Source organism: Carya illinoinensis, chromosome 9 (genome assembly GCF_018687715.1).
Source record: "Carya illinoinensis cultivar Pawnee chromosome 9, C.illinoinensisPawnee_v1, whole genome shotgun sequence".
NCBI lineage: Eukaryota > Viridiplantae > Streptophyta > Magnoliopsida > Fagales > Juglandaceae > Carya > Carya illinoinensis.
The window spans coordinates 1,654,984-1,674,941 of record NC_056760.1 but is presented as its reverse complement, the minus strand read 5'-3'; the positions used below and the strand labels follow the sequence as shown (position 1 = coordinate 1,674,941).

At 34.3% G+C, this 19,958-nt stretch overlaps 1 protein-coding gene across 2 annotated transcripts; it reads left to right on the top strand.

The window, feature by feature from the left end:
• The first annotated feature begins 14,868 nt into the window (after nucleotides 1-14,868).
• On the top strand, nucleotides 14,869-19,663 carry LOC122275470. 2 transcript variants are annotated; one of them, XM_043084544.1, is made up of 3 exons: nucleotides 14,869-15,814; nucleotides 15,942-16,110; nucleotides 18,963-19,663. In XM_043084544.1, exons 1-3 carry the CDS (start codon nucleotides 15,041-15,043, stop codon nucleotides 19,424-19,426), a joined length of 1,407 nt encoding a protein of 468 aa, XP_042940478.1. In that variant the 5' UTR covers nucleotides 14,869-15,040; the 3' UTR covers nucleotides 19,427-19,663. The 2 variants fall into 2 exon arrangements, with proteins under 2 accessions (XP_042940478.1, XP_042940477.1); XM_043084543.1 differs by having other exon boundaries at nucleotides 14,871-15,862.
• The last annotated feature ends 295 nt before the right edge of the window (nucleotides 19,664-19,958 follow it).

The window sequence follows — 19,958 nt, the reverse complement described above, 5'->3', positions numbered from 1 at the left end:
TAATAAATATGAGTATGAGAGAAAGTATAGATGATTGAAAAATTATTTATTTGATATATTAGAATAAAATATTGATAAAAATAATTTAGGAAATGAATAGTGAGTTTCCAAATATGAGGACTTACTGTTTAGTTCTTAAACCTTTTCCCTAAAATAAGGATCCAGATGTGGGGGACATTTTGATCAAAACTCCAAAATAAACCCTAAATTATGGAGAATATGGTGCTTTACGGAACCGGATGGAGATGCTCTTATTAAGTTATACAATTTTGACAAGAATCCTTAAAGATAAATAAAATCTATTTTTATTATAAAGTAAATCCTACATATCATATAAAGTTACAAACCGTTACTTCATTTTATAAAATAAAATAAAATAAAATAAAAAATTGTAATTATTACACTTTTCTAAAAATTCGAGCCACCTCACGTACTCCACTTCTTGCGAAACCCATCCATAAATGGATGCAGATAATTGTGAAGGTGAGGGGAATTTTGTTCACACTTCAGTATGGTTTGCCCTTTAAAATTTTCATTTAAAATTTAAAATTTTTATCACTTTATTATAATTTTTTTTAATTTATATATAAAATATAATAAATAATTTAACTTTTTCTTAATTTTTTTAAATTATAAAACAATTCTTAAAATTCAAAATTTCTCGTATAAGTACCGAACCATACTCTTACCTCGTGAACAATTCAGGAAATGTCAGGCAGTGACGTGCAGTATTTCATCCCAAAACCTGCACACTGTGTTTACTCAAATTTGGACGTACGGGCTAATATTAATAACAATTTCACCAAGTTTACTCAAAACCAGCAGATGATGATGATCTTTTCAAAAAATTTTGATTTATGGGGGAGTTGGGACCTATGGATATGGGAGGTGTATCAATTTCAGCACATCGACGTAAAATTTTGACGTGGGCGGTGGAGAATGAAGACTGCGTTAGAGCATTATTAAGCTCGGTTTGAAATTTAGACCCAATTCAATTCAATTTAATTTAGATTGTTTTGAGTTAATATTTAAATATTTAATTATTAAAATATTAAATTTATTTTAATTTAATTTTTTTTTATATATGTGACTCATAATATTTTTCAATTTAATACATTTTTATAAATGAAACTTACAATATTTTTAAACTAATATATTTATATCTAAATTTATTTTTAAGTGAGTTCTATGAAATTTACTCTACCATCTTAATTTATTATTATTTATAAATAATTTAATCTATTTTAACTCAACTCAATTTAATATACAAATAGGACTTTAATGAGTTAGGCATAGTTAGAATTTAGTGAAGATTAAGCTCGCTTGCTTAAAATATATTCACAACATATCTACAAGTTATTTCGTTTTTTTATTCAACGAATCAAACCGACCCGAATTGCCAGTAATATCATTTTTTTAGCCATAAAATATTATTTCCCGCTTGAGAGACCACGTTCGCGCGCGAAGGCCCCGTCTCTCCACAAAACATTTCCTTAAAGACCAAACACAGAACTGCTCAAATGCAACAAGCCTAAGTCTCCCAAAAACAAATGGAAAATATTATTTTCACGTAAATTTTCTTTACGTGTTTTCCAAGCCAAAGTGTTTTTAAATGAATATATGATTTTTTTTTATTTTTTTAAAATATTTAAATAGTTTAAAAAAAATATTTAAATAGTTTAAAAAAATGGTAAAAAAAATTGAAATAAAAAAAACTTTGCACTGATCGATAGAGATTTTCGGTGAAAAATCTCTGTGTACGTAGCACGGTCCAAAACAAATATGTAAGCCATTACCAAACTCTCCCCAAAACAACTCGTTTGCCATCGTCGCCGCCAAACGCCTTTTGGTAAGCTCATGCTGTCGCTGAACTCTACTCTTTTTTTTTTCTTCTTCAATTATTTTTTTCCTGGACCGTTTCTATTTTTGTATGTTTATGATTTGGTTTTTTTTTTTTTTTTTTTTTTTTCCGGAGTAAAGTTTATGCGATTTGGATTGCCGTTTCCAGCTTCTTTTGGTCATTTTATTTGGTTGTTGATTTTGGTTCAACTATTTGGATTGTCGTTTCCAGCTTCTTTTGATTTGGTCATTTTATCTAATAAGGTTCTAGAAAAAAGATTATGAATGGAATCTGTACACTTTTTTGCATTATCCTCGATAATGTATAACCAAAGAAACACTTTATGATGAATTATGATCTCTACTAGATTGCATCTTTCTTAGAAATCATTTTCTTGAAGTTGATTTTGATCGCATTTCCTTCCTTTTGTTATGATAATTTTTCTATCAATAGCAGCTATGTTATTGTAAGAAAACACAGTGGAAAGTACCTTAAACTCAGCTTATAAAGTTACTCTATAAGTTTTTCCAGATCGACAAATTTCAAGAGTTTTCACTTAGTGGTAAAGCGTACTACGTAGTTTAAAACTAGAGTAATGCTTTAACAAATCCACAACCTAAATACTATTTTAAGAGAGAACAAAAGAGAGAGAGTTTTTTTATTAATTTGGATGATTACCAAGAATCAAAAGAGGGGGGCTATATATAGCCCCTTACACCAGCCTTAAACTGCCATTTAATTGGCAGAAACGCATGGCTTTAAGCCATGCGTTATAACCAAGTAACGCATGGCTTAAAGTCATGCGTTATGCAATCAAGGGGAGGGGTCTGCTCCACGTGGGCGCCCCTCCATTTAACATCTCTCACTCGCACACAGTAGGCATGACCCTAGGTCAGCATCTTTCTAATGTTCTCAATCTTATTCATACAAGTAAATAGGCGGGACGACCACCAAGCATATCTGTAGAAAGGTGGGAGTACATACACTAAATCTCTCCTAGAGAAGACTAGCATAGTAACATTCCTAAAGTGTCTGGTTATGTCCTAGACTCATTTGATCGCATCAGTTCAAGTATTTTTGAAACCCTCTTGAGTTTCAGAAAACTCAGAACAATACTTGACTACCTCTAAATCATTTCAATATGTTCACAACCTTAGTCGCTACTAGTATGTAGCGTCATAGTTTGACGTCAGCAAACACTATCGAACATGCGATATCGAATAATCTTCCTTTTGCACTCATATCATTCAACTTTGGTCAAACCGCTTTCCCAGCAATGCCTCTTTAGACCATATTGATCATGGCCATAAACAACATGCCAAAGTAGCAGACATCATAACCTTCATCTCGTGACATAGTCAAAAGTAAATGACACTTAAAAAAGAGAGACTCACACAGTGAGAAAGAGGTGAACCATTTACTCACTTACTCATTTGGTCGAATAAGCACATGTAGTATGAAACACATGCTACGGTGGATTTCTCTTTCTCAAAGAGCATATGTCTATATCAACACCGTACAGATCTTAGTTTAGCCACTCCTTAAGCGTCTAACTCGAGTTCCTCTATTTGCTTGCCTCCAAGGCGTAAAAAAGGATCTCATATCTGGCTAACCACAAGCTACATAGGTTGTGGAGTAATCCATGCATAGTCCTCTCATTGGACCTCATCTTAGCTCTCACTAAAACGACATATCTTTGTATCAACTAACTTATCCATTTGGACAAGTATCTAAGAACACAATATCTCATCTCTACTCACTTCTCAAGCGCTAGAGGCGATCGCTCGTGTGAATGAGCTGATCTAAGCCTGTTGACATATCTTATGTGTGAATTAGAAAAACAATACGATAAAGACAATAACTGAATCATATTGTATCAATATCCCAAAGAAAGGTTACATCTCAATGTCATTTGAAACACAAAATACATTTACAGTCTACGTAGTCCTAGATTCCTAACATGAGCCTCAAAGACATCTCTTGCTATGGGCTTCGTTAAGGGATCAGCAACCATGCGACTTGTAGAGAGGTGTTTCAGAACCATTTCCTTTTGCTCTACCATGTCTCTGATGTAATGATATCTGATATCTATGTGTTTGGTTCTTCCATGGTACTTAGAGTCCTTAGCATATGCGAGAGCAGCCGTGATATCGCAGAATATTGTCACCGGATCTGAAATATCCGTGCCAATGTCTAAATGCTTAAGAAATCTCTGTAACCAAACAGTTTCTTGAACCGCTGCAGAACAAGCTATGTATTCTGCCTCCATGGTGGATAAAGCTATACAGGGTTGTTTCTTGCTGCTCCATGTAATGGCGCCATTGTTGAGTAGAAAGGCATACCCAATGGTTGATTTATGCTCATCTAGGTCACTGCCCCAATCGGCATCGCTGTAACCTTTTAGCTGCAAATCTAAACCTTGATAGCATAATACATATTCTGCAATTCCCTTGAGATATCACATAATCCTCTTGACTGCTTTCCAGTGAGCCAGTCCGGGGTTAGATTGGAATCTACTCACCAAGCCAACTGCATAGCATATGTCAAGCCGAATACACATCATTGTGTACATCAAACTACCCACAGCATTAGCATAAGGGACACGAGCCATCTTTTCCTTTTCTATTTGAGTCTTAGGACACAATTCTTTAGATAAGTTCTCGCTTTTTGCAACAGGGGTGTCAATGGATTTACATCCATTCATTAGGAAATGCTCGAGGACTTTCTTTATGTAAGTCTGTTGGGACAAACACAAAAGTCTCTTTGAGCGATCTCTGTAGATCTTAACTCCCAGAATGTATTCTACTTCACCCATATCCTTCATCTCAAAATTGAAGGATAACCACTCTTTTGTGGCGACTATCAACCGTTTATCATTTCCAGCTAGTAGTATGTCGTCAACATAATGAAACTCTTCTTGGACCTTTTGACATAGACACAATGGTCCTCTGTGATCATCGTAAACCCATTCGAAACAGCTCGATGGAATCTGAGGTACCATTGCCTAGATGATTGTTTTAGGCCATATATTGATCGTTTGAGCTTACACACTTTGCGCTCTTGACCTTTGACCACAAAACCCGTTGGTTGATCCATATAGATCTTCTCATCTAGTTCTCCATTGAAAAATGTTGTCTTAACATCCATTTGGTAGAGTTCCAAATCCATATTTGCTACTATAGTTAGAATCAGGTGAATTGAAGCAAACCTTACCACTAGTGAAAAACTTTTCTCATAGTCTATACCCTCCTGTTGGGTATATCCTTTCGCCATTAAGCGAGCTTTGTACTTATCTATCGATCCATCTGACTTGCGTTTGACTTTAAGAACCCATTTGTTTCCAATAGTCTTACGCCCTGTCGGTAGATCAACCAGATCCCAGACTTGGTTAGTCTTCATAGACTCAATTTCATCATTAAGAACTTTCATCCACTCATCTTTAGTAGAAGATGAGAGAGCCTCATGAATTGTCCTAAACTCATTATCATCAAGCGGAGCTACCATAAAAACTTCCCCTTCAATCTCAAAACGACGACGGGGAATACTTTCATGTGTACTTCTACGCGGCTGAGGTTGTTGTGATTGATTGATAAGTGGTGTGCTCCCACTCGGATTTAATGTAACAGCCGCTAGAAATTTAATTGTGGAATTTCTATTGACTTTAGGAACCTCGTGAAAACTCCGTAAGTTTACACGAATTGATTAATCGCATAGGTTTTAGCATGTCAACCTAATTAGTGTTATCACTCACTATGGTGTTAGAAATGCGATTTTAATTATTTGAGATAGTTAGAAGTGTCAGAATACATTATAGTCTACACCACTAGGCTTAATTGAATATTTAGGATTTTTCAGTACTAAGTTTGTTACGTTTATTTTTGGAGTGAATAGTAACTTCGGTAAACGTACTAAGCGCAGTGTTTTTCAAAATCACAGTGTGTAATGTCCAAATTAGGTTAGCAAAATTTTATTTGGACACATGGAAATATTTTAGCCACCTTACTCTTCCAAGTCTACTCCACATTTGGAAAATATATTGAACTGATTTTTGTAGACATTATTGGATAAAATATTTTGAGATAATCTTTTATAGATATTTTGGGTAGGAGAAAACCACACTCAACTCTCAACTCCAGCCTTATCACCTCCCTTATCTCGTCCATAAGTATGTCCAGCCAGCACCCATGAACTTATCTTTAATTACACCTTTCAATAAAAGATTATCAAACACTCTCTCTCGGACAGCTTTTAGGAGTTCTTTTGAACACCCATTTCGAAGCTGTTGTAAGTGTTTTATCATAAAGTCTCATTCATATAAGTTGTTCCTTTTTTAGTCTAGTTTACATGGATATCTTATTTTCCCCATTTGAAAATCATTTTGTCAGTCAAATATTGTGTAAACTATTGAAAGGTCATTCTGGGAGATAAACTGGAGAATATGTTATAGTTTGGAGTTTTTGACCAAGCTAATGGATAGATATTAGTCCGAAATTTTTATGGAGTATTGTTAACATGTATATATGACTATTGGTTGAGGATTTTTGCATGATTAAAGGTTTTGATGAAAGATTTTCTTAGATTTAGAAACTTAGAAACTGGAAGAGGAAAAACAGTTTCTGTTTTGAGAAAGTTTAACTCTTTGGTGGTCTAAACCTATTCTAATGACTTTGATAATTTTATTGGAGGATCCTAAGCATCTTATATACATGTTATATTATTATTTTGAAGATATTTTATGTTAGTTTCAAATATATGAAATTTTATGCAAAGAGATATTCAGATAAGCCAAAGTGTGGATCTTCTTGGCTAAATTTATGTTTTAGTTAATTTCTAACCATGTGATCTTGAATTAGAAGCTTATATATGTTTTAGGACATCTTTTTAAACCATGTAATGGTTTGGTTTGAAGATCATATATTTATAAGTCATAGATCAAGAGATTTATCAAAACTAGTTGAGAAAAAAGTTTCTGTTTTTGGACTAAGTGTAAAACCAAAAACTCCAAATGTTATTTTGTGATTTTGGTGACTTTAGTTTGATGATTTAAAGCATGGTTGATGTTAGGATGATATTATGAATATGTTAGAAGTAAGATTTGATTTTTGAAATTCTTGGAGATGTTTTGATTTAAGGTCAAAACTTATGATTCAAGTGCTTGGATCTTTTTACAAAAAAAGTTTGGTGTTGATTATTAGCTTTTTCTAAATGGATGTTTTAAGTATGGTTTTGAACTTAGGATTGGAAGATGTTTGTTGCAAAATTTTGGTTTAAGCATGAGTTTTGAAATTGAAAGGAATTGCAACAAAAATCAAGGGAAATGGCCTATGGATGTTTCGGCCATAGTGTGTTTTCCATAGTTGTGCTTTGTTTTAAATTTTTCTGAGTTGATATTTAAGTTTAGGACAAAATTTACATGAGAAATGTAAATTTTGGAAACTTTTGGAATTAGTATGCAAAATCCTTAAGTTATGGGTAAAACGGTCATTTTCCCACATGTAGAGAGTAAAATGAAAATTTTACTCTTTAAATTAGTATTTTCCATATTTCAAATTATTAGTGATTTAGTTCTAATTTTTAGAATCACTAATTACAGTTCCTCGTGATCGCACTTGAAGTTTTATAAGAAACGCGGAGATCGAGGTAAGTTAGCTTTTAACTTACTAGTAGTCTACTGTGTATGTGTGCTAAGTAAAGGAACTACAGTGTATGTATGTATGTTATCATATATGTCATGCCATGCCAAATTATCACGTAATTGTCTATTATACAGAATTTATTCTGTCATCAATTTTTATCTGTTACATAATATATTCTGTCATGTATTACTGTACATTACAAGTATGTCATGTCAAATATGTTGTTTATTATATGTTATGCCATGTTACGAAATGTTTCTATCTCAAGTTGGTCATGTATTTCAAGTTATGTTCAAATCACGTTATGTTACGTCAGGGCTCCAGTCCTTTCGTATTCCAGTCACGTTTCATCTTGAGTACATTCAGTTTGTGTAGAATACATGGGGCCACAACAACTGTGGAGTATGTATTTAACTGTATTGTGATGTGTAGAATACATGAGGCCACAACAACTGTGGAGTATGTATTTACACGTAGAATACATGGGGCCACAACAACTGTGGAGTATGTATTTACACGTAGAATACATGGGGTCACAACAACTATGGAGTATGTATTTTTCATGTTAAGTCAAGTTTGTGTAGAATACATGGGGCCACAACAACTGTGGAGTATGTATTTTTCATGTTAATTCAAGTTTCAGAGTAAGTTCATACTAAGTCAAGCTTCAGATCAAGTTTATGTCAAGTCAAGTTCAGTTCATGTTTCAATTTAAGTTATGTCAATTATGCTATGTTGTACGCTAAGTTATGCTTTAATTATTTATGAATTTGATTATGCATTTATACTTTTACTGTCATCCATGCATCATTAGCATGTGTGGAAGTTTTTTTTGTTAACTTACTGAGATTTGTAATCAAATCTCACTGTGGTAGTCCCAACTACCATTCCTCCCAAATGGTAGATCTTGTTACAGGACCTGAAGGAGGATCAGGAGCTGACCAACTAGACACAGTCGACTGAACGATGGTGCGTTGTTAATGTTAATATAGTAGTTAAATTACTACTTGTATGATGGAGTTGCATCTCCAGTACTTTTGGATCATAAATATTTTGGACTAGTGTTGTGATCTTAGTTGTTCAATAGGTTTTTATGTATGAAGTATGTTTTAAGCATTTGAGATATTTTCAATTTGGTGCATAGTATTACTAAAGAAAAAAAAAATTATCCGCTGCGAATATTGCATATTGTTAGATGCATGTTAGGAACATTGCATCTTATATGTCATGAATGGGGGCAGGTAACCTTGTGTTGCATTTAAGTCCCTTTTATCATTTGTAGGAGTTTGAAGAATTTCTTCCTCATTCTCAACTAAATTCCTTGGAGCACTTTCCTCTTGTTCCACAATCTTATAAAGTTCTAAACTCCTATCAACCTCATCTCTACTTGGAAATTCATTTTCAATGAAGTCCACATCTCGTGATTCAATCTCAGTTGAACTTCCATCAATTTGTTTACCTATTAACACATACCCTTTAGAGTGTTCTGAGTATCTTATAAATATATACTTCTTTCCTCTAGGGCCTAATTTCTCATACTTATGAGAAAGATCATGAACAAAACCCGTTGAACCACATGGCTGCAAATTACTCAAATTGGATTTTTCGCCGGTCCATAGTTCATATGGGGTGGAAGTTACTAATTTGGAGGGCACTTGGTTAAGAATGTAGGCAGCAGTCAAAAGTGCATCCCCCAAAAAAGAAATTGGTAGGTTTGCTTGCGCCATCATTGACCTAATCATCTCAAGCAGTGTTCGATTTCTCCTTTCCGCTATCGTTAACTGTCTTTTAATTCCTTTTTCATCACAGAGCCTTTTAAATTGCTCAGAGAGATATTCTCGTCCTCGGTCAGTTCTTAGAGTTTTTAAACTCTTATCTAATTGATTCTCGACCCTTCTTAGATATCGCCTAAAACATTCCAATGCTTCAGACTTATGGGAGATTAAGTAAACGTAACCGTAACGTGAAAAACCATCTATAAAAGTGATGAAGTAGACACCACCGTGTCTTTTCCTCACACTCATTGGATCACAGATGTCTGAGTGGACTAATTATAGTGGAAAAGATGCCCTAGTGACTTTTTCAAATGGTTTTCTCTTAACTTTTCCCATTAGACAATGTTCACACGTGGGCAAGATGACATTAGCGAGATAGGCCTCTAGCTAATCGAGTCATTCTATCTTGCCCTATATGGCCAAGCCTAACATGCCATGTGTATGAATCCAAATTATCAATAGATGAAGAAAGAAAAGCAATAGATTCATTTATATTAGAATAAACCAAATCCAATATCATAAAACCGTCTTAAAAAAAGCATTGCCATAAAACACATGACCCAAATGAAAGGAAACATAACTGTTTTAAAAAACAATCCGAAAACCAAGTTTTTATAGAGTAACAACTGAAAGTAAGTTTTGTCGGATCTTGGGAGTGTATAGCACATTGTGGAGGAAAAGAGTACGGTCATCCTGCAAGTCCAGCTTGTAAGTACCAAGTCCCAGTACCTCCATGCTAGCTCCATTCTCCACCTTGATATCACGACTCCTAGTTGAAATCCGGCGATACTCCACAAATCCAACTCTATCTTGCGCTATGTGCTCGGTCACTCCTGAATCAATAGTGCACAAAGGATAGGAGTCAGCAACCATCACATGGCTAATTACAAAAATAATGCGAGAAAAGTCAGAGTGTACCTTCTTCGGCTCAGTGCAGTCACGAGTGAAGTGGCCAATCTTTCTGCAATTGAAGCATTCTAATTTTGACTTATTTTTCCCGCACTTGCCCCTCTTGGTGTGCTGAGAAGTTCCTGACACTTTTTTAATTTGTCCAGCAGCTATTCCATTCTTGGACTTCTTGTGCTTAGGCCTTGATGCCTTGCGCAAACCAGCATTAGCCACATAGGCCGTATGATTGGGCTTAGTAGCCTCTAGGCGCTCAGCCTCCAATTCCAAGTGATGTGAGACATCATCAAAGTCTTTGATATTCTCGTTATGCGTCAGGTTCTGGCTCATATTCTCCCAAGAATTCAGTAGTGATCTTATCACTGCCTGTACTTGCTGTTCATCTATCAGGTTGTTTCCTACCGACCTAAGTTTGCCGATCATAGTTGACATAGCCCTAAGATACTGCTTCATCTTGTGGTCAGAGCGCATCTTATAAAAGTCGAACCTCATGGTTAATCCACGCAACCTAGTGGCTGAAGTTCCATCAAACTTCAATTTCAAAGCCTCTCACATGCTTTGGGCAGTGTCATAGTCCTCGAACTCACACATTAGATCATTGTGCATGCTACTTAACATTATTATGCGCGCGCACCAATTTTTCTTAGCCCATTGGATATAGGCTTGTTGATCTATCTTGTGTTGTTCAGAGTTTCCTTCTTCGGGCATGGTAAAGGTGTGAGATAAGGCCTCCAAGACCTTTTGCTCATCTAAGACATATTGAATCTTGCAATGCCATATGTCATAGTTTTTCCCATCTAATTTCTCCCATTTGTTTAAGTCAGCAACAATATTCTTGGATGCCATTTCACTACAATACGCAAAAAATGAATATTACTCACACACCTAAGAAATTTGCCGAGTCCTTTCAAGTTAGAAAAAAAAAATAATTTAGACATGTCGCAAGATTGAAAAATCGCTAGGCTTCAGAATCATTTCTTGTGCCACAATATCCAATTATTAAATTTCTAACTCAATTCCCGCGCAAATTTTAAAAAAAAAATATGGGAGAATTTATCATCATAAATCTCAACCATACTCCCACTATCTTAAGTAGTCATCCAGGCCTAGTCATATGTAAAGACATAATCTACTAAAACCGCAGTAACCTTTTGGGCCAGTCTACAAAGACAGCTACCCAGACCATAGTAACCTGTTGGGCCAGTCTACAAAGACAGTCAGATTACAGCAACCTATTGGGCCAGTCTACAAAGATGGTTCATATGAGACCATTACAGTCCATTTTTCTTGCTCCATCAGTGCATTTACAGTTCTTACTAGGGCCACTGTAGTCTTTTTGGCTATACAGTGCATTTACAGTTCTTACTGGGGTCACCATGGTCTTTTGGCTATACAGTGCATTTATAGTTCTTACTGGGGTCACTGCAATTTCTTCAACCTATCATTCACACTGATAATTCTAATTAAGACTACTTAGTGAGATTTTCTATTTTATCACTAAAAGAAATAAAGACTAATGTCTAAACATTCAAGTCTAACATTTATAGATGATAAAATAATCATATTTTCACATATTCAATACACACATACATGTTATCACATTTAATCTAAAAGTTAAATAAAAGATCATATGTAATATAACATTATGGAAAAAAAATAACATAAAAATAACTAAATATTCACATGTAGTCACATATAATCTAAAACATTAAATAAAAGATCATATGTAATATAACAATATATCTAAGCATATATTAAAACATGCCAAATTTTTTTTAAACAAAAAAAAACTATTGTAAAAATATTTAAAACCCCCACCTAAACCAAAGGATATTCGCAGCCCAATGGTGCATCCATCTCCTTAGTTTTGTAGGAGGTCTTGGGTTCAAAACCCATTGTGCAACTTTATTTATTTTTTTTTTGTTTTTTTTAAAAAAAAGACATAACTTACAGAAAAAACAATGGGCTGAAAATCCCAGCCCCTTTTTTTTTCTTTTTAAACCCAAAACATAGTGGGCCGAAGGACCCAAGCCCATGCAAAAAAAAGATGACATAAGTCATCTTCTTCCTCCAGCAGTTACTGTTCATGTGAATAGTACCTACAAAACCAGCAAATACCAGCCGCCATTTGAGGAGGTTACCGGCACCTCTGTTCGTCGGAAAGCTGCCGCAGCACCTAGGTGGTGCTGGCAGCACCCCTTTGGTGCCCGCAGCACCGAGGCGGTGCTTGCCGCACCAAAATGGTGCCCCCAGGGTGCACGGAGCATCGTGGGCCCCTTATGGTGCGCGTGGCACCATTACAGGGGTGCTGCGCGACACCCTTGGTGCATGCTGCACCTCTACTAACAGGTGGTGCGCGCTGCACCACCGAATGTAGAGGTGGTGAGCAGTGTTCTCAACCAAAAAAAAAAAACTTAAAAACACTGCAGCACCACATGTGCTAAAAAAAACACAATCACAGTTTACATGCATATGCCAAAAAAAAACTGGAAGCAATTATAAAAGCTCTGATACCAATGTAAGAGAACACAGCGGAAAATACCTCAAGCTCAGCTTATAAAGTTGCTCCACAAGCTTCTCTAGATCGACAAATCTCAAGAGTTTCCACTTAGTAGTAAAGCATACTACATAGTTTAAAACTAGAGTAATGCTTTAACAAATCCATAGCCTAAATACTATTTTAAGAGAGAATAAAAGAGAGAGAGCTTTTTACTAATTCAGATGATTACTAAGAATCAAAAGAGGGGGCTATATATAGCCCCTTTACACGGTTGGCCTTAAAGGCCAGCTGTAAACTGTCATTTAATTGGTAGAAATGCATGGCTTAAAGGCATGCGTTATGCAGTCAAGGGGAGGGGTCTGCCCCACATGGGCGCCCCTCCATTTAACAGTTGATGTGTATGTTTTATGCTTGTGGAGGGATGAGTAGAGCTATTAATAAGTATAGCTATGTTGTTATCCTTTGTTATTCTTGTTTTACAAAATAAATAGTCCTATTAATACAATTGTTTATTGTCCATATGGGAACAGAGTTGCTAAATGGTAATATACAAACTTTCAGAATGGTTGGATTTTATTATTTTTTATTTTTCTTTTCATGCGATTTTGTGATGTTTCAATGTGATTTTGAATGAATTTGTGACTTTGTGGGAATTGGACGAGATTTGTAAAAGATATGTCCATGTCCAGACATCTCTAATGGGAATGGATTCAAAACCTCACCAAAATGCCTACTTCACAAATCTTCTAAATAATAATAACTTTTTTATAGAATCTACATATGAGATAAATGAACAACGACTATCTCTTTCCCAAGTTAAAAGTTATTGAGGTTGAACTTAGTGGATGAAAATCACAATGAGGTACAAATTTTAGTAACTAGGAAGATTTAATGCTTGTGAAGGGATGGCATGAAGTTTGCTTAGATGTTGTGCAAGGAAAACATCAAAAGCACACGATGTTATGGAAAAGAATTTATAAATATTTTGAAGAAAACAAGAAATTTGATTTTACATGTAAATACACATCCCTATTAAATCGGTGGTTGACAACATCCCTATTAAATCTGTGGTTGACAATTTAACAAGCGATAAATAAGTTTTGTGATTACTTGACACAAGTTAAAGGAATGCATTAAAGTGGTTTTAATGAGCAAGACAATGTATATTTTTCATATTTTCTTTAATTTCATGCATAATTATAAATGGTCTTTTATTTGGGTGGAGTCAACATGATTTATGTTTTTTAACATAAACTTAATTTCATGATGCTTAATTTCATGTAGATTGGCAAGGCAGAGGTCATGTACCTCGAATTAGAAAAGAAAGCTTTTAACTTCGATTATTGTTGACAGGTGTTGAGATTTCATCCAAAGTGAGTGGAATATATGGAAATAGTGAAACTGAAGAAAAAAATCACATCGAAGTTCTAATACTTCAACACCAAGTTCAATAAATTTAGGCAAAAATGGAAATTTTCATGTAGCATCTTCAAACTTGGATCGACCAATAGGCCGGAAAGTTGAGAAAGAGAAAAGAAAGAACTTAGTCAGATTCTCTCGTGACACTAAAGGAGATGAAGGAAGATATAAAGACCAAAATCGTACTTATTCAAGAAGAACGTGATCATGATAAACAAATACTTTGTCTTAGGTAAGAGGAAGTGCGTATTCAGAAAGAGAAAATACAGAATGAAGAAGGAAAGAAGAAGAAAGAATTATGACGAGTAATACAAATGTCATGCCTCCAATGCTACAATAATACTATCTTAAATGACAAATGGAAATCATTGCAAGTCGTGCCAAAGAAATTAGTTGTCATGTATTTTATAGACTTCTGTTTTATTTGATGCTTGTTGGCTTGTTTTTCTCGTGGAGTAATGATTATTTGATGTTTTGTACTAATGTTTTATTTGACATTTTAAGAGTCATTTATATTGTCATGCTATGAGAAACATTTTATTTGATGTATTTTCAGGGTTTTTTTGTTTTTTTTGTTTTTTTTTTTGTTTTTTAATGTTTGTTGGCTTCTTTAACTCCAACCTATTTTTTATGTTTATGGAGTAACATTTATTTGATGTTTTATGAGTCTTTTAATACAACCATACAACATTAATATATACAACCATAAAACATTAATGCCACCATAAATATTAATAAATTCATAAAATATGACACGGTTCTATATTGTTACCATAAAACATAAAGAAAGAAGAGAGAAAGTGAAGTTGCGTCATAGACATTAAAGACTGTCAAGATATCTCACGGTAAAAGGAAAAGCAAGAGCAAATCAAATTTATTGCCAGAAGGCCATGGCTGTGAAGGTTGTGTGAATTCTATTCTGAAAGCCCATCGAACACCAAAATCACTTCACTGCGGTTGCAGCATGTCTTCCCAGAGGCTCAAACCACAACCTTTCATCGAACCCAAGGGTCGTCCCGTTGGTGGCACCGAGTATAGTTGGTGCCGAGCGGTGTCTGGTGGCACTGGCATAGCCATCCTTGCTATCCTCCTCTCCAAATCCCCAGATATTGCACGTCTCCAAAATGCCATCCACAAGCTTCAGAATTCCCACCCAATTCTCAAGTCCAGAATACATTCCAATACCAGCACAAACACAATCTCCTTCATCACATATCCGGGTAGTACTACTCCTTCCGTTCAAATAAAATCATTCAGTTTGTCAGCAACCTCTAGTATTCTAGACAGCCTTTCTTGTCCTACTAATAATATCTCACCCTTCCATGCAATCGTCGAACACGAGCTGAACCAAAACGATTGGTATAATATTCTGAATCCTTCGTCATGCACCACCGTCGACACGTTCTTTGCAAGCATATACACTCTTCCTGACACAAAGTGTGCTGTGGTGTTCCGGGTTCACGTCTCAGCATGTGACCGCACCACGGCGGTGTCTATACTGAGAGAGTTGCTGGTGTTGATGGGTGGGTCAGGAGAGGGAGAAAAGGATGCCGGAGAGAAGGAAATATTGGGGAATGATGAGGAGAAGATTTCGTTGGGAATTGAGGATCTTATTCCTAGCGGTAAGGCTAAGAAGACTCTTTGGGCACGTGGAGTGGACATGTTTGGTTACTCTGTCGGTTCTCTACGGTTCACAAATCTCAAGTTCAAAGATACCAGGTCGCCTAGATCGTCTCAGGTAGTAAGGCTCCAAATGAACAAAAACGAGACGCAGAGAATCATCGCTGTAAGTTGATTTATATGCATGAAAAAAATCTCTTAAGCCACTTTTTTGGGCCCGTTGATGGCTCGACTCATTCTTGCAGGGATGCAAATCAAGAGGGATCAAACTATGCGGGGCATTGGTAGCAGCTGGATTGATAGCCGCATATAGCTCTAAACGCCGAGCCGAAGATCAACGAAAGAAGTATGGAGTAGTGACTCTCAGTGACTGTCGTTCCATTCTTGACCCTGCTCTTTCCACTAGCCATTTTGGTAAGTCCCAACCACCAACTCAATCAGTATCTATTAGTACACATTAATTCTAAATTTTTTTTTCCCTTTGCTCGTTCAAACTCCTTGAATTCTGGTGCATGGTTTGGATATATAGCACAAACCAAAGTCTTTGATCAACCCCAAATAAAAAATAGAGAGAGAGAGAGAGAGAGAGAGAGAGAGAGAGAGAGAGAGAGAGAGAGAGTTCTTGCCATAATATGATTCTAGAGAAATGCTTGGCTCCCGAATTTAGGACCCCAAAATTCTACCGAATTGATTTTTTTCTTTAATACTTAGTAATTTCTTTTAAGTGATGTTGTGAGTTTTTTTTTTAAATATTTAAAAATATAAAAAAATGAATGAAAAAAAAATACACACATACGGTAACAATTCGGAGTCACATTTGGTGACTCTAGCAGTACTCTATGATTCTAATTTATGATTTGCACTTAAAACTTCATCATCCAATTTTGTGAAAAATTATGCTTACTACATTTTTATTTCACTTTTTATTAATTATATTGTTGAGGTGACTTCTAATGTTCCTTAAAAAAAAAAAATACAATCTAAGACCAATGAAAATTGAAATAAGAGTATGGATTATAGAATTATTTTAATTTAAAAAATAATATGTTATTTAAAAAAATATGTATAAGTTGTACGTATGTATAATAGAGATTTATGCCTGATTTGGTTATCGAATACAGATTAAATATATTCTCTGTATCGTATAATAGTTTTTCCTATTCAAATATATTATATTTTATCTCTAAATCTTAAAAACATTCACTTAAATTAGAGGTATCAAATCGTGTTAACGGGTCATGTTTGTGTCATGTCAAAGTATATATATTATATTATATAGCTCAATTCTAATCCAATCCATTAAACTTATCGTGTCAAAATCTCAAACCCTAACACGACCCGTTATGTTAACGGGTCGTGTTGTGTCAACCCGTTTTGACTCATTAGTAAATATTACAAAATATGTTAACACAATACAATACGATCCGTTTCAAACTGTTTATATAAATTGGTTGAATAAGTTCGAAATTAATCAGTTTGACCTGATTAAATTTAGCATAATTTTATACAAATTTTAAAATCATAATATTTATAAAAATTATAAAACTAACTATAAGTTTAAAATTACAATTCAAACAATAAAAATATCGAAATTGAAATTCTAACAATTTTACTTTTAAGTAAAGGGGTATAATTGTAACTTTAACTTTCTTAACGTGTTATAACGAGTTGATCTGTTATTAACCCGTTAAACAATCATGTCTTAACGGGTCAATCCGTTTTGACCTAAACTCGTTAAGACTAAACCCTAACCCTCTATTATCGTGTTGTATTCGTGTTGGGTTAACGGTTCGTGTAACATATTACCACTCCTAATTTAAATTAACAGTAATGAACAGTAAAAATTGACAATAAAAAGTTTATAAACAGTACAAAATTGACATGAACAGTGCACAATTAAGCTCTCCATAAAACAATGGGATCCCGTACACATTTTTTCAAATTCCAAAAATTAAAAACTATCTTAATTCATCTCACTATCCAAATACATATTTTTTTACAAACTATTTCATCTCATTTTAACTAAAAAATTTTACTACTATTCAAAATATCTTATCTGAATTGTGTATCTAAATGAGTTCTTGACTTCCAGTTTTCACATTACAATTCTCATTTCATCTCATCAATATAACTTTCTTAAATTTCTATACAAAATATAATAAATAATTCAATTTTTTTAAATCTCAATTTAATTTTTTTAAATTTTAAAATAATAATAATATTAAAATATAATATTTTAAACTTTCATCTAAAATTAAACAAAAATTCTCATCTCACTCTCGAAATCTAATGAATGAATCGTCTCGCAACAGAGGATTTTTGCCTCTTGCAAAGGTTTGAAATTCTTGGACGAACTAGTGCTACTTTTAAATTAAGCAAGAATTGTGATCCTCTCCTGAAGATAGCTAGGTGGTTGGCTTGTCAAGGACGATCGATCTATTTATAAGCCACCTAGATATTAACCCGCAGGTTCCTTTTATTAATGCTTAATTGCATGTTAGTTTCTGGCCGTATCTATTAAGCCACCCAGAATAGCTGGTACCCTTTTTTACAATTAAAATTGATATGCAATATCAATTATTTTCTTTAAAATTATTTAAAATAATATCAGTTATTTTTTAAAAAATATATATTTATACTCATTATTATCTTATTAGTAAATATTTGATTTCTAATTTAAAAGTGATACTGATTTTAATTTTTGGGCTGTTTTTCAGAACAATTCTAGGAACCTCTTAATTTGCCCGTGCATGATAAAACTTCTGGATCCTTTGGTATTGTCACTATTTTTTTGTTTTTTGTTTTTTTTTTTTTTTGTTTTTAAATCCGTATTGTCACTATTTGAGTGTATAAAATTTGACAATATTGGCGTTTCATGTTCTTTTATTAATAATTTTTGTCCACGGGTAATATTATATGCATGGTACCAATCAATAACACTGACATCAACATCTATGATATTCACATAACATCCCAGCTCATCTGATAAATATGTATTAATTATTAAAAAAATAGAGTCAACTTTCAATACATGTATGTCACATTAATACTATTACACGAATGTGATCATATGCTTTAATGTTGTAAATAATACTGCTTCCTTCAAACTGGTTTTTTCCTAGAACAATACTGGGGAGACCGATGAAGTGACCAATTAAAAAAAAAAACCATAAAGTGCATATCGGAACATCGGTGCTCTTCATCTGTGCACGCGGTATCAACCTTTTACGTATTATATGACTAATTAATCTTTTTAAAATTTTCAGGATTCTACCACTCTGCCATCCTCAACACCCACCTCATCAGGGGTGGAGAAAAGCTATGGGAGCTGGCCCAGAAAACCTATGTGGCATTTGCAAACTCTAAGAATTGCAACAAGCATTTCTTAGATATGGCTGACCTAAACTTCCTCATGTGCAGGGCCATTGAAAACCCTGGCTTGACTGCGTCGTCTTCCTTAAGAACATCCTTCATGTCAGTCTTCGAGGATCCCGTGATTGATGAATCCAGCGAGATGCGGCGAGACGTAATTGGAGTGGAGGACTTTATTGGGTGTGCCTCGGTTCATGGTATCGGCCCATCCATCGCAATTTTTGACAAGATAACAGATGGAGGCTTGGATTGTGTATGTGTGTACCCGGCGCCATTGCATTCGAGAGAACAAATGCAAGAGCTGGTTGATACTATGAAGGGTATTCTTGTTGAAGGTGGTAATTACTATATGGAGTGAGCGAGAGCCTAGATGGATATATGAATCATGACTCGCGGGTTGGATTAATGGGTTACTAAATTCTCTATATTGGGATATTATTTTAGCAATGTGGGGGTACTTACGTATATTTATATTATGTATGTGGGGCCATGCATAAATTGTTTATTTCACATTAATATTTAGTGCTCACTTAAAATAATCATGGTTGTTGGCCTATAAATAAATTAGTTCCTCATGATGTGATTTATTTTTAAACTTTTTATTCCTATATATGCTGTCAATTTCGGTCAAATTATTATTTGCTACTATTTCGTTAGTTAACTATTAAAAGCTAATAAATATATGATACGTATGTATTATATTTTAAAAATTAGAAAAACGTATAAATAATATAGAAAAAAAAACTATTTAAAAATTAGAAATAAAACTTCAAAAAAAAAAAAAAACATTTGCATCCTAGGAACAATTATTGTATTTAACCTTTATCACTTTTTTATTTTCGTCAAAACAATTTTAGTATTTCAAGACCACACGCACAATGATTTATCAC